This window comes from Aplysia californica, unplaced genomic scaffold (genome assembly GCF_000002075.1).
Source record: "Aplysia californica isolate F4 #8 unplaced genomic scaffold, AplCal3.0 scaffold00042, whole genome shotgun sequence".
NCBI classification, from domain to species: Eukaryota; Metazoa; Mollusca; class Gastropoda; order Aplysiida; family Aplysiidae; genus Aplysia; species Aplysia californica.
Genome location: NW_004797312.1, coordinates 125,286 through 140,721, shown reverse-complemented (window position 1 = coordinate 140,721; position 15,436 = coordinate 125,286). Strand labels below are relative to the sequence as shown.

Genomic DNA, 15,436 nt, shown 5'->3' with positions numbered 1-15,436 from the left:
TTTGTTTTACTTTCATTTTATTTAATTCGTTTTAGTTTAGTTTATTTATCTCTATGTTTATCTTATTCTTTTTATTCATAATATTATATTGTCAGGAGAAGAGTTGTCAGTAAATTCTGGAACAAAGGTTTACTTTCCTTTCCTTTTCTTCTATTTACGTTTCTTTTCTTTTCAAATTCTATTCTATTTTTTTTCTTTTGTTTTGTTTTGGGGGTTTTTTAAAACTTCTTTTTTCTTTTTTCTTTCTTTTTTTTTTCTTTTTCTTTTGTTTTATCTTTTCTAGTTTTATTTTTAAAAATCTTATTTCGTTTTATTTTATTTATTTTAATTTGATTTAATTTAATTTAACTGCCGCATAGATCTATACAGTAAGTTGAGAAAGGTTGCAATTGTGAGATTGCGGGTTTGGGGGTTCGAGCCTCAGCTCGGTTCGACGTTGTGTCCGCCTTGGGAAGTCACTTTGCACGAATTTCCCCACTTGGCCTTGGGAAGTCACTTTGCACGAATTTCCCCACTTGGCCTTGGGAAGTCACGTTGCACGAATTTCCCCACTTGGCCTTGGGAAAGGCACTTTGCACGAATTTCCCCACTTGGCTCGGTCCTTTCGGAGACCGACATTAAACTAGGAGGTCCCCCCTCTCAATAAATAACCTAATATTGTTGCTAGACGCGTTAAACCCATACCATTTTTTGTGTGGAATTTTCAACGATTCAAGCGCCTGATTTTACCACGCTACCTCACAATTATGTATTGAAGTGTGTGGATGTGTGCATTTGCGTGTATGCGAGCTTGTATGTGCTTGTATGCATGCGTGTACGTGCGCGAGTGATTAAGCGTGACCAATGTATGCGGTGCATTGCATGGTGCTTCGCCGTCGTACGCAGAATCTGCGAGTTCGAATCCTGTGTGGAGAGGATTTTTATTTTTTGTTCATCTAGTATTTCACTTGTCTAGCTTGACCAGAGTGAAACAATGGTTCGGTTGAACAGGATCCGTGATGAAGCTTTGATCCTCTCAAGAATGGGACATCCCCAAAGTATGCATCAAACCTTGGTTGTACCATTCGTTTGAAAAGGCGTAAGCTCGAGCGTTCAAGTTACATAGATCTATCCTTCAATTTCTTGACAGTTCCATGGTTAATCTGTGTTAGTACTGGCACACTTATATAAATGACTTTCGTCCTAACACTCAAAACAAAAAGGCAGAGTTGAACACGTTCAAAGTAGCTTTATTCAAATCAACGTGGGAAAGTAAACAATGGATGGAATATGAAAAGATTTCGTAATACTAAAAAAGTATGCTGTAACCATAACCGGCAAATTTTGCGGCTTCAGGCATGCAAGTACGATTCATATGGAATTTGTCGCAAAATCTGAATTGATGTCAGATTTTCTCAATCAGATGGAGGTTCACATGATGGGCCGCATGCGTTTCTCTTTTAAAACAAGACTCCTAAAATTGTCAATTGCATACGAGTTTCAAGAATACATTTTATTCTGTTAAACACAGTTTATTATAATGTAACAATTTTACAAGAATAATGCAAAAACTAGAGCGAACCGAAGACATGGGCAGCTTAGTACCTGTAGGGTACTTGTACTTCTCAGCTACTTCTCTTCTGAGCATCTAACAGAAATCAAGCCTTGCTAACTAAACCGTGGAGATCCATTAACATTACCTCGAAAGAATTAACAATTGCCCTTTGGTTTCATAGTCCTAAATTAGGACTATTATCTGCATTGTCTTGAATTTAAGCTTGCATTTTAGCACACTATTATAATAAACTATGGAAATAATATATCTAAACTTTAGAAACCGTACGGTATGGGGAACTGCGATGTAGGGCATTATGCAAATATAGCACATTTGGTTAATAACTCTAGGTCTGCAAAGAATTTGATGCCGGCTTATTTATTTTTTAAAACTAATTTGGGGGCCTGAATTTGAAAATATCTACTCATTTGATTTAGTTAAAATTTAGACAGTTTTCTTAGTTTATATTTTCTTTAACCCACCAAAAGCACTTGAAGTAAGTAATTTTAGGCTGCAAATAAGTTTTAGTTTTATTATGCATTTTTATTAAAGTGGCTTCGGTTTCTGAGTTGAACGATACATGTTCCTCCATGGCTTCACTGCGACCATTCACTCTGCCTGGTTTAAACAATCCGGACAGTTTGTTTTCTGCTGAGAAATAAACCTATACTGCAAAAAGGAGAACAATTTTTAACTTTAAAATGTCTATCACTATAAAATGTTGAAATAATAATAGATAGCATTTGTATAGCGCATACCCCCGCTCAACAGCAGGCTCTATGCGCTTTACACTATGTTATTACCCCAGCAGACCATAGAGCCCTCCGAAACATTCTCAGCTTCCCGGGAAACATACAGTGCAAGCAGCCGATTAAGCGCTCAAACACTAACAAACTGACAAGATCTTTCGCTGTCTATAGCCGGGTACCCATTCCCACCTGGGTGAAGTGAGGAAAATTCGTGTAAAGTGCCTTTCCCAAGGACACAACGTCGGGCCCCTGACAGGATTCGAACCCACGACCTTACGGTTGCGAGTCCGAGAGCCTAACCACTAGGCTAAATGGAATAGGTTTAACAACCCTATCAACACAATTAGTTTATAAAGTGCCTGGTCCTAACAGCACATCTGTGTCCAGCCCAATTTCCATATGATTTGACAATTTTTGTTGCTAAACCTTTTCATTTTGACCAGTTAAGTGCTAAAGTCGGGGGAAAAAAAGGAAAAAAAAAAAGAAATAAAAGCAGCAGATAGCTGAAGGCAGGAGCCCTTCCACGTATGGGAGGATGCGACAGCAAAACAAAAGAACAAAAATCAAAGGCTGAAGACATACACGCACTCATGTAAATGTAAAGAGCCTACACTCATGTCAATAGATTTGGAAGGTTTAAAAAAAAAAAAAATCGAACACCCAGAGGCACAGATTCACTATAGATCTAATAACTTGTCCCCTTCCCGTACATAATGCGCACTTACGATCGCATGTACAGAAGTAGCAGCAGTGCAAAGCAATTACTTTAAGCAAGTAAAAATTCAAAGTCAAAGCACATTGATATGGAAAATAAATAGTATGTCAATTTTAATCCGAGTACCAAAATACAAGGCTTTTAGTGTAAAGGTTTAATAGTTCTCAAAAAGCAGATCACTCTGCCCCCCCCCCCCATACGCTAACACTATATTAGATCTAGTGGTATCAGAAATCAAATTTCTAAAAATTCCAAATTCCACTTTGAATAGTGTTAGAGATTTGGAAACCAAGAAAGAACCGTCTTTTCAAGTAATCCTGGCATGACATTTGCACTCCACTGTACTCTTGCTTTTCATCTTTAAACACAAGTTTCCACCGTTGCTTCCTGTTGATAAATACATAAAAAAATAAGATAAGCGAGCTTTGCCAATATGCTTTGAGTAAAGAGAAACACATCCACACAATAAAAGGTCACACAATAAAAGGTCATTTGGGGCTGGGAATAAGAGAAGACAGACAAAACCAACAGAGGGTGCCCAGTGGCATGCCTCATAGAGCTTCAAATTCAGCACTCCGTTGACCCACGGTTTTGGGTTCCCCCCAAGAAATTTCTTGGTTAGCTCATGAAACAAATCCCTAGGTTATGGTTTTAGCATAGTACCGTGCTTGCCATAAAGTGGTGTTGAGTTTAATGAGTCATTAATTACTAATGATTATATTGACAGCACATCTTTATATATGTCGCATATGCACGAAAATCGAGGTTTTTAGAATTCCTAGGCGAAACATGCTTTTAAACAATAAAGAGATTTGCCAATTAGATTCAGTGTAAAGAGGTCGACACGCGGTCCATTTGGTGTCCCCCAGACCATAGATCATTGTGGAGGTGGGCCGTTACGACCATGTCCAGACCCTACCTGGGCAGAGAACACAACCGGAAATGGGGAGAATTACTCGAGAAATACCTCTGTGCGTTCTTGTGCTCGTGCGTTCTTGTCCTATCAATTTTTTTTAGCATTGAAAACGTGCGAGTTCTTAAGCTTACTCTTTGTAAGAGTCTGGCCACACTGCAAGCAGAGCGGACAGAGCAGAGCAGAGCAAATGATTACAAAGACAAAGAGGTGACTGGAGGTCAGACCCGCCTCGAGTCGCACCGCCAGACACCTTTTGTCTTTGTATTAGTTTTCACTGCTCTGCCTGCAGTGTGGCCAGAGCCGTACGAATTGTTTTCACCGTTATTAAAAATGGAGATGCTGCATTAGGAGAGCATGTTTCAAAGGTACCCTCCAAACTGTCTATAAGAAACACATCTGCAGTTTCGTCATAATATTCAGTCTCCAATTGCTACACTGGAACCAACCCTCACCCCACCCTCCCTAAAAAATCCATTCCACACTACTTCCTATACCATAAAAAAGGGAGAACTTAAAAAAGTGCGACAAGGAAAGCAGCATCAAAACTTAAAAACCCAGACCAAAACAAAAGATTGATCTGCAACATGTAAACCCTCATTCATGTAGCTTAAGAACAACGTTTCCCCATCAAGTCTACCGTACAGAAATAACTGACCGTACAGAACCTGCTGGCCGTACCTGCACCCTTGGAGCATGATTACCAGCGAGAGGAATGTATGGCAATATCTGCGCAGCCGTAGAACTGTTCTTGTGGTCCACAGCCCACACAACAGTTGTTGTCCTCATCGCAACCCCAGCTGTTACCTGGAAATTGAATACGTTGAAACAACTGACGAATAGACCAGAGCTTGATTTTTGGATCATAAAAGCAGTCATTTTACAAAATGTTATCCCACAAATTTCCCTTCAGGCTCCTCAAGGTAGCACACTAAAGGCGTTAGTTTCATTTTAGAGAGGGGAGATTTATTCCAGAGAGGGTACATCTTAGACGATATGACCAGCTGGGATGTACCTCCCTCAGCCCGGATTTGTTTTGACAGATAAAACATCGACACTTCTAAATGATCTAAACAGTATTCATGTTGGTGTAAAGTATTTGCTCAATCTTACTTTCCAAAGTGATAAACAAAAGTACCTATACAGAAAACTATGAGATTTAAAACAAAAAAATCCAACAGTAACCGCATACTCGCATCTGAGGACGATTGGCAAATGTGAGACGTGCTGACAAAATGAGTTACTTATCAAAATCCACAAATGGAGATATTGGCCAAAAATCGACACCAGGGTCAAATTTGTAGATTTTCTATTGATGCCATAGTCTTTAAGTTTAACTTGCTTTTTATTATTTCACACTTCTAAACTGTAAAAACTTCACCTATAAATCTGAAGTATCTATTTTAATAAGACTTGAATCCGAGAAACAACTCATTTTGTCAGCACCGTTCACAAATGCTTCGCCAACATTAGCCCAAGATAATATGGAACATAATAAGACTTCTTTGATCTTGCCTGCGAGGCCCAGACATCTGTATGGGCAACACGATATGCCATAAAATCAAGATGGAAAACTTAAATATTGAAATCGAACTACGCAGTGTCACTAGCCTTACCAGTCACAACAAATTCCCTTTTTATCAGATCCTAGATATCCGCGTTTCTCAACTTTTGGAATGCTTTCTTACAAGTGAACGAAGGATCCGTTTATTCGGCCCACCAACAAAAAAACAAAAACAAACTCCAAACTCACTACAAAAGTGAGTGTTATCGGACTTTTTAAATTAAAAAGCTGAACTTGGCCAAATCTACAAGACACGATAAATAATTTGTCCTAAGCTACTGACCTGCGTTGTATTTCCATTGCAGCACACACTGCGAGCACGTCGAGATTCCCGGAGGCAACCGGACTTGCAATTCATATACCATTGCTTCCCAGCTGCTAATCTGGTTCCGCATTGTAAAGCAAAATCAAATAGAATGTTATGTATAAGCAATGGATTATTTTCTGAGAAAAAAAATTCACATGTCCGTAACCACTTACCCGTTTCGGTTGATAAGTGTGCCATTTCACTTGTATATTTCAAAGGCCGTAGTAATAGAAGGATATTTCGGTGCAAAGCTGTCAGAACTCCCAGATTTAATAAGGCACAGCATTTACAGCACAATAAAGTCATATAAGAGATAAAGATTTGGTGCTACAAGTGAATAAAGAGGCGAGATAAAGATGATAAGATAGATAGTATACAGAAAGAGCAAACACGTCAGGGCAACCGCCAATGGACCAATTAAGTTTTAGTGCTTGCAATATTAGGTCATATAATTTGTCTAAGATTTGGAGTTACAAGAGCTTTTAAAAAAAGGATAGAACGATAGATGTGTGATGGGAAAGGAGAAACTACACCAGAGCACGTGCAAACATCTTCCATTCCTGGGAGTCATTAGGTTTTTAATGAAAGCTTGGATTTAAATGCACAGAGAACAAAAATATACACGTGGAATTGAAAATGAATTATTTCCCCATTTCTTTGCCAATATCAATAACTCTGTATGACAAAAAAAATAGACTAGCATCCGATTCCTTTGTCGTGTCACGTGGAAGGAACGATGTACGAGTGTTTGCGCGAGAGCGCTATAACAAAACCACTGTGTCGGAGTATGATTATGATTTAAGTGTCTACGTGCGTGAAATGTTCAAATCCTTACATTGTAGCGTGTGTACCCTTTCGGGGACTCCAAGAGGTTCATATCCAGACATTCCTGGGTCACCGGTTTGTGTATGTCGTTGTTTGGACACAGACGGAACTCGAACCAGCCCAAATGGCTCGTGGTCAGATCAATATAAACGTTGATTATGGCCCCTTCCGTGTAATTCCGAACGATGATTCCGTTGGCATATTTCCCACCCGCCTCGTTGTCCCGCTGTCCGTCGTATGGGTCACCACACACACCGCAGAGCCCTCCGTTTTGATTCCATTGACGCTGAGGAAGATCGCATCGGATAATAGAACACTTTTGTAGTGTTTTTTAACCCTCTAGTTTTAGAGACTATAAGATTATACAAGTGCTGATATTGGAAGTGTTACTCGAGAGTATAAAAAAAGAACATGAGGAAAGATAAGAACCATGTTTGATAGAAAAGTAGAGAAGGACGATGCGCTGATAGAAAAGGAGAAGTAAACCACACCTTGGTCCCCGTCAACCAAACCACTTGGCAATTCTAGTTCATCTTAATTTGCTGCATTCAAAACCATTTCCGAAAAGGGCTTGCATCTTAAATGTTCACCATACGGGTGAATATGCGAGCCCATCTCCCCGCTTTCCGCTGCGTGTACTAGTGACTGCTTTGAATATGTGGGGTTGGAGTGGAGGTGGGAAAGATTTGGGGGGAGGTGGGAAAGATTTGGGAGTGGTGGGGGGGGGGGAATCTTATCTTACGAGTTCAATTTATAGATAATGGGGAAATTGTGGCAAAACATCCATCGTACAACCATGAGGATAACTTCAAAGACAATTCGCAAAAAAAAAGAGCTTGAGAAGGTCTTTTTTGAAAAGTAATCGACGATAACCTTTATGCAATGTGGGGATTAACCCAAGAAAAAAAGCTTTCACACAAATATGGCCAAACTTGAAAATCTTCCATGAGTAAAACAATGATAAAAAACCAAGATAAGATATGACTTACATCGAATCCACCACAAAAAAGTTGGTTGTCGTCATAGTTTATTGGGTTGTTATAACCATATCTCCACATGCTGGATCGACCTGGCGGTTCTATGAGTCTTCCATGGCCTCGAACTTTGACAAACAGCACCGTTGCTAAGGTTACGATTTGGAGAAAGCGATGCGTAGCCATTGGTATGAATTTGCACTCTGAAATAAAGGGAAAGGTTATTTTCGACAGAAAGCATGACGTAGTAGCACTTCGTTGGAGGAATCCGCAAGGATTTGTTCACATTTCTGCTCAGAATATTCTAAATTAAAGAAAATTAAAGACAAAATAAATCTCGGTCTTTGCTTCGTCACAAAATAGTATAGTTGTGTCAAGACGCAGTGGAATCGAGTGCTAGTCAATTTTTGAGCTTATGGGGATATTGGCAGTATTTTAAGATCGTTCATATATCTGGTTTTTGGGCGTTTTTTAAAATCACCATCTATCATAAATAGAAGTCGAGATGCTAGAAATAGCAGGTTGGAGTCACCTGATGTCCAGAGGTAAAATTTAGAGAAAAAAATAAATGGCTTCAAAATCTCAAGTGTCCTTGAAAACTGCCAAATTTGCATTTTTGTGCCTTTGATCACAGTTTTTTAAAGGACATAAAAGGTTAAGCCAAAAAAAATAAAAAATCCAAACCAACAAAATTGTCCAGTGGTCAGAAAAATCCTATTTCTTGGATTTCATTATTTTGACGAGCGCCCGATTCCACAGGAGAACAAAATCTGCACATAATATTTTGCGTACGATGTTGAATCGCTGCACCACAACGTTCAAGTCACTCGTCTGTTCAAAATCTGAATAAGTTAATTGTTCCTACAATTTCGCGTCTTTTGTCGGTTTTTATTCGTGGCAAGACGTTTGAGGCCTGTATATCGATTCTAGTGTAACAAAATCTGAATGTCATACTATTCCTAATTTTTAGTGACCATCCCCCACTGGCTTCAGCAATAGTCTTGGTTCTTTTTACATTCCGTGAAATTCTCGACAGTCAGAAGAATCCACAGTTCTGTTAGTTTATTTTCAATGCCTTATACAATTGGCACAACAGTCAAGGCATTACCGAACGTTGCATGAGAGAGAAATAATCTTTTAATTCAAATGTAAATTTTTCTAAAATGCAGGCCTTGCGTAATGAGCCATTTCGAACCTATCGTCCCTATCTCTCCTCGTGTCCATAGTTGGAAAAAAAATGAAAAACATGTTCGCTACAAACTCTTAACCTCTTTCGTTTACAAAACCAATGATAATCATAAATTATAATAATAATAGATAGCATTTGTATAGCGCATATCCCCGCTCAACAGCAGGCTCTATGCGCTTTACACTATATTATAATCATAACAGTAAGTCAGAAAAAAGCGGTAAGGTAGTGAGCTCTAAGACTGGAATGTTCGAGATACTGTGCAATATTTGTAAATAAAATCTGGGTAAGGTGCGAAAATGTTCTAGATCTAAGTCCTGTATTTTTTAAATCCCAATATACAATTTGTTTTAACAAAATCATTTGAGAACATTGAACGTTACCATAGGTCATGTAACTGCAACGAAACAAAAAACAAAGAGTCTTAGTAAATAAATTTGAACAACTGGCCAATGGATCTATTTTGTCTTCTTTCTACCCACCAACACTCTACTATCGCATAATACTTTAGAAACGATCAGGCGAAAGTTAAAAAAGAATGCTTAAAATAACTCACCGAAATCCTACTTATCGAAACAGCAGTTAGCCAGAATTCCCTCTGCTTGTCAAATAAGAACTGGGGTACAGAAAAACTAGAGTACTGTGCGTATTTATACTGTGCCAAGAACAAGGAACTTAACATAACGTTGAGTATTGCACGAGTTTCTTGATATCTTTGAAACTCACTCCATTCGCCGAATACGCAATTGCAGGGATCATGCAACTGACATGTTAAGTATGGCCACGACGGAATTATCAAACAGTTATCTCATAATCTTACGTTTAACCAAGTCGTGGCAGTCCATTTAAAAAATAAGCCTTTTTCAAATAATATGTTTGACTCCCCATAAGTTAGACTAGCCAAAGGTCGGTAAAGGAAGACATACAGGTGAAGAAATGAAAATAGATTGGCTACACCCCGAGGAGACCCCGACAAGCATAATCATACAGGCTTTGACGTGGAATCCACAAGGAAAACGTAATATAGAAAGACCAAAAATGACATGGAGGCGAGAGGTACAAGTGGAAATGGAAAAGGCGGGGACACCATTGAAACAGTTAGAAAAGGATGCACAAGACAGGCTTCGTTGGAGAAAAGCTGTTGATGGCTTATGCTTCACTGGGAGTTAAAAAGGGCAAGAGAAAGAGGGAGATTCGTTAGACTTCGAGTTAATCCAAACTAAGATAGACAACATAAATTAGTTTGTCTTTCGATCATCTTTTAAAACGTGTAGCATCATAGTTATAATCGTTTTGTCCCCAAGACGAAGTGCCTTTTTCATCTTTATAAGGTGCAATAGTACGTTAGTATATTTAGAGCCCATTCCAAAATTATAACAGCTAGAAATTAAACTTATTATCATTGTTTCATGGTTTAAAGCAGTCTTGATTTTGGCTCATAACAAAGAGAAGTAATTCCTTGTAGCCTTATATTAAATCTGGCTCCTGTAAAAATGAATTCTCTGATTAAGCTAAAATTTCTCACGAACATTTGATAAAGACATAGAAAAAAGGTCATTCATATTTATGGTCCGATTCCAAATATTATTATTCACTATCAATAAACTATTAAAACAAGTTAAATGTTAAAAAAAACCTGGATTATTAAAGTGTATTAAACAATATTCCCCACCCCCCAAAAAAAAGAGCCGTTTTATTTCCAAGAATGACGACCTTTAACAAAAACGTCCGCTTTTGCCAATGTATTTTGTCAATCTTTCCGACGATCTTAAGAGTTGCCATTTTATTAGTACAACATTATTCCTTTTCAAGCACGAACCTGAGGCAATGTTGAAGACATTTTTGTGAAGAGAGATAAAACATAGCTTTAAAAATCCGTTAGTGTCCTATGTATTGGTTGTTTGTTTACCAGTTAAACGATTTAAATGATGGTAGCCAAAAGAGGATAGGTTCTAAAAGCCAAAATATCCAAGAGTTAAAAAATGCACACGATTCTTATGTCGTCATAGGGGGCTCTCGTGACCTAGAGGTTAAGGTGGTAAGTTGGCCTTTCATTCAAAGGTCCCGGGTCCGAATCCGGGTGGCAACCGAAAAGTTTTCTTCTCTAAAATTGTCTCCTTTCACCTCCTTTCCTGCTCTCTAGCAACGTTCTGTCGTCTGCTTTCGTCTCCTCTTTCTGCCCCCACCCCCTTACCTCCTTTGCCCCTTCCTCTGGGCTCTTGATTCTGCAGCTTTTCTACTGCTACTCCTTGGCTCCTTCTTACTGCTGTCTTTTAGCCTCACCCCTGATCTTCTGATAGGAAAGATCTACACCGAGCCTTCTCGGACAAGGGCGAAAAATCTCGGAGGGCCCGTGTGCAAGTTGCGCATGTTAAAGATCCCTTGGTGGTCTAAAATCGATAAGAGTAGGTTTCGGCGGCCACGTGACAAAATTCAAAATTTCCTACCAACTGAAAATATTAGGTGTGTCCTGTGAGCTCATATGACCTTGTGCAGTTGCGAGCGCCGTAAAACACTTACCAAAAAAAGTACTGTCATAGAAGTAACGTTTGATTCTTTATTTAATTGATCTTTTGAAGTATCAAGTGAGAAAATCAGAAAATTTAGTTACAAGTAAGGATATTCTCAAAGTTCAAGCGTCAGGATTGAGTTCTCTTTTCCCGGGCAAGAAGGCAATTCTTTTTATTTTTGTTCTGCCTTGCTGACAATTCACGTGGAGACAGCACAGAACAATCCAGTGGGTGAGTACAACAGTGGAGGCTATTTCTTGTCAAGCCCGAATCTGAGGCAATATTGCAGTAATTGTTGGGAATTGTGATAAGCGTGGTGACAACCTGCTGAGGAGGGTGCGGTGGCGGAGCGGTTCGTGCGCTCGTCTCGGAAGCGGAAAATCTGGGTTCGAGCCTCGGTTCCGACACGGAGTTTTTTCGCCCCCTCCTGCCCACCCAGTGAGTAGTAACGGGTACCTGACTTCGGGTTCGTGAAGTAAAGGCGGCGTGGAAAGGAACTGGCCTCCCTACCACAATATGCCGAAGGCCGAGGAAGTTGTCTCACTAACAAGGCAATCCCCAATGTCCGGATCGGATACGGGAACAACTGGTCGCTTTAAAGGACAAGCGGGCTAACAAAGATTTCAGGGGTTTTCAGAAATCTTGACCTACACCAAAGGTGGGCATATCCCTACCTATAGGAGAAGTTTAAATTTCACTGGTGTGTATATTTGTTTGACTACAGGGATAATTATTCTTGCCTTTTATAGAGACTGAACAACGGGCAAAAAATTTACCTTCGTTAAAAAAAAATAATTTCGGGTTAGCCCCCAGGTGCTTAAAAGCGACCAACTTTACTTTATACCTGCTATTAAGCTCTCAACTTTTTATTTCAACGCTGTTTAAAAAAAAAACAACAACAACGACAACAACAATTAAATTGAGTAAAATTTGAGTAAAAGCAGTGATCGTGGACTAGTGTGAAGAATGTATACGGTAAATCGGGAAAAATAAATTCTATAGATCTAAGGCATCATTTTTGTTTACCAGTTGTGGAAGAAGTCAGCATTATCGAGAACCTCCATCTTTGTGCTGAGCTGCAGAATCCCGCTCAACACGGATGTATAGATAGATAGATAGATAGATAGATAGATAGATAGATAGATAGATAGATAGATATACACTCTATCAAGGCCAGTAAGACATCATGATAACATTTCTGTGAGTGGTTCACAATCACGACAGGAACAAATTGATTTTTTTAAAGCTCCAAAACTTACGGGAGAAAGGCAGAACCAACATATTACTTTATTAGCTTGCTGTTAATAACAGACAATCTTAGGTTTCCGGAGTGGGAGGAAACTGAAACATATTTTCTGGTCTTTCAGAATTGCTCTCTTCTTTACGTTTATATCTATGACTTCTGTACACCATCATTGTAGATTTGGTCTCCTTTTTTAAAACCTCACCCACTTTTAATCTGATAGTACTTTCCGATCAGGTCAAGCAGTCGGCACGTTGATTTGACCACAATAAATCTGTCTGTCCCAACCATTAATTTAGTGACCACATCAGCATCCTGCCGAAAAGGACCTGACGCACATGTCTTTGCTCCCCTACTGTGTTGTCTTATCTTGCAGTCCAACACCCCACCCATTAGTGTGCCACACCTTTGATTACACTATTACTCCGTTCTGAAATTCTAGACAGGAGGGGGAAAATGAACCAGTGACAGCAACACCACAACAACAACAATAAAAAAAACTGAAACACTAAAACAAACAAAACAAACAATAAGTAAAAAGAAGAAAAAAAATAAAATAAAAACATAGAATAATTATTGTCTTATTAGGTACACAACACTAGGAAAACTATGAGGTTTGTTTTTGTTTTGGTAAGTGTTTTATGGCGCTCTCAACAGAATAAAGAGTCTCCAACAACAACACCAAAGTAACGTCGGCGTCTGTGGTATAGCGGTTAGCTCTGCGCTCTCGCACACAGGAAAAATGTGTTCGAGTCCCAAGTGAGGAAAAAATAATTATCGTGTATCCCGGTTTTTCTACTGGGAGGTGTGGGTTGGCCCAGATAGGTGGGGTTCGAGGCCTGCCTCCTATATTAACTAACTTGTGTGAAAAGCAGGGTAAAACATTGTATTTCAACCTCCCTCGCCTCCTGATTGTGTTTTTGTTGGGATTTTTGTTGGAAAGGGGGTGAGGGGGTGGGGGGTGGTGTTGTGCTGTTGATCAACGACTTTCAGTAAAATCCTCGCAGAAGTGCCATTTTCGATTGGCATAAAATATACCTAGCCCGAATATAAAAAAATGAGAATAAAATTACTCATCTGTGGGAAAAAGTCGGTTTCTTCGATTTCATTATTTTTTACCAGCGCCTGATTTCACCACGACGTTGCACATATATTCGTAAAGCTGAGCGCATTGACCTGACCTCAGAAGTCCTCAGAAGAAAGAAAGTAAAAAAAATAAAGAAACCAATAAAGTGAACCCGATTCTGGAAGACAATTTGGGTGTTAAAGGGTGGTGGGGCACCTAAAAAATGTGTTTTTGGGTGAAATTATGAAAACTGGGGTTATCACTTATTTTATTTTCTAGGTATTTCGTGAACAATGTCCAAACATGTATGTAAAGGGTTTCTGTATCCTAAAGTGGTGTTTGAAGGCATTTTAGAGCAGACGGTAGGGACTTTTTTTGAGAAAAAAATTTTATACCATGTTTTGCACCGCTTATATGCTTCAGTTTTGGAAAGAAACCTCCCTTCTATTTCTGCGGTGTTAATATTATCAAAATAGTTGCCATGTTTTAGTTTGAAATATGTTGTGAATGTTTTTACTGGAAAGAGAACTATTTTGGCCTTTTCTGACCTTTACCGGCCGTTTTCTCAAAATGCTATTTTCACGCACTTTATCCCATTTTTCTTCTTTGTTTCTGATTCGATTTTAATGTAACTTTCCTTTCACGGAATGTTAACAACACCTTGTTCTAAAAATTGTATTGAGGATATTTTTTCAATTTAAAAATTTAACTTTTGGTAAATGGCCTCCAATAGTTTGATTTTTTCGGGGTTTTTTCGCAATTATGCAATAAGCCGATTTTCAAGTGCCAAAATGAAAACTAAAGCATATATTTATAAAATTCCTCAAAACAATTTTTTAGATATCTTCTTTTGCTACATACATGCCAAAACATAAGTGTATTTGTTGATAAACAATTAAATAAAGGGGAATCAAAATAGATATACAAAATCCAATATGGCCGCCGGTTCCATGGTAACCGAACAAGATTTGCTTGTTTAAAAAATAGATTTTAAATTCAAAATGATACATGATGTCCCACAGAAAAATTGGCTCTCTGTGGTTTGTAATAGCCGAGATAACCTTCAGATGTCCCACCATCCCTTAAATAAGAACATCGATATCATCACCATTGCCTTTCTCACCCTGGATCAGGGTAAAGGCCACGAACAAACACTTTCCATCTTTCCCTATCCTTGGCTAATCGCTTGATGTCACTCCGTGTGTTCCCACTTTTCTGTACACCCATTTCTAGGAGTCTTCTCCAGGTTCCACGTGGCCTTCCCCTTGATAGTTTACCCTGTGGATTCCAATCTAACACTTTCCTTGTTATACAGCTGCTTGACTTCCTGAAAGTGTGTCCAATCCATCTCCAACACCTGCTTCCCATATCATCTCTGACCGGGCTCTGTTTTGTTCTTCTTAATACTTCCTCGTTGTTGATCCTGTCTGTCCATCTGACCCTCAGTAGCTTCATCTGACACTTGTTTTTAAAAAAACCTGGATCCTCTTTATGCACTTCTGATCGACATAACTAATGTGAACTAGAACGGAGAAAAGGAAGGATTGGTAGAAAGACACAAAAGAAAAAAAGTAGGACAAACAAGAAGCACCCTCCAACCACCTGATATAAGACAGTAGACAGATATTGTTGTTTTGTTATTATGTTAACGCCCATTATCATAATTTTTTTTTAAATAATTTTTTTTGACTTTGTTGCAATGTTTTTGTCGGGGGAGGGGGGACTCGACATGTTTCGTTGTTGTTGTTTTTTAAATTTTGTTTTATTGTGTCGGATTTGTCTATTTGGTCGTTGTTGTTTGATTTTTTTTTTGGTTTTTTTGGTTTCATGTTGTTATTGTTGCTAGT

General features: G+C 38.8%; 1 protein-coding gene across 1 annotated transcript; it reads right to left on the bottom strand.

Annotated features, from left to right (window-relative positions):
* Positions 1-2,950: 2,950 nt before the first annotated feature.
* Positions 2,951-9,421, bottom strand: LOC101851474. Its single transcript, XM_005092190.2, has 6 exons — positions 9,327-9,421; positions 7,597-7,784; positions 6,618-6,893; positions 5,759-5,858; positions 4,593-4,718; positions 2,951-3,385 (listed from the first exon to the last, which is right to left on the bottom strand). Exons 2-5 carry the CDS (start codon positions 7,765-7,767, stop codon positions 4,612-4,614), a joined length of 654 nt encoding a protein of 217 aa, XP_005092247.1. The 5' UTR covers positions 7,768-7,784; positions 9,327-9,421; the 3' UTR covers positions 2,951-3,385; positions 4,593-4,611.
* Positions 9,422-15,436: the final 6,015 nt, after the last annotated feature.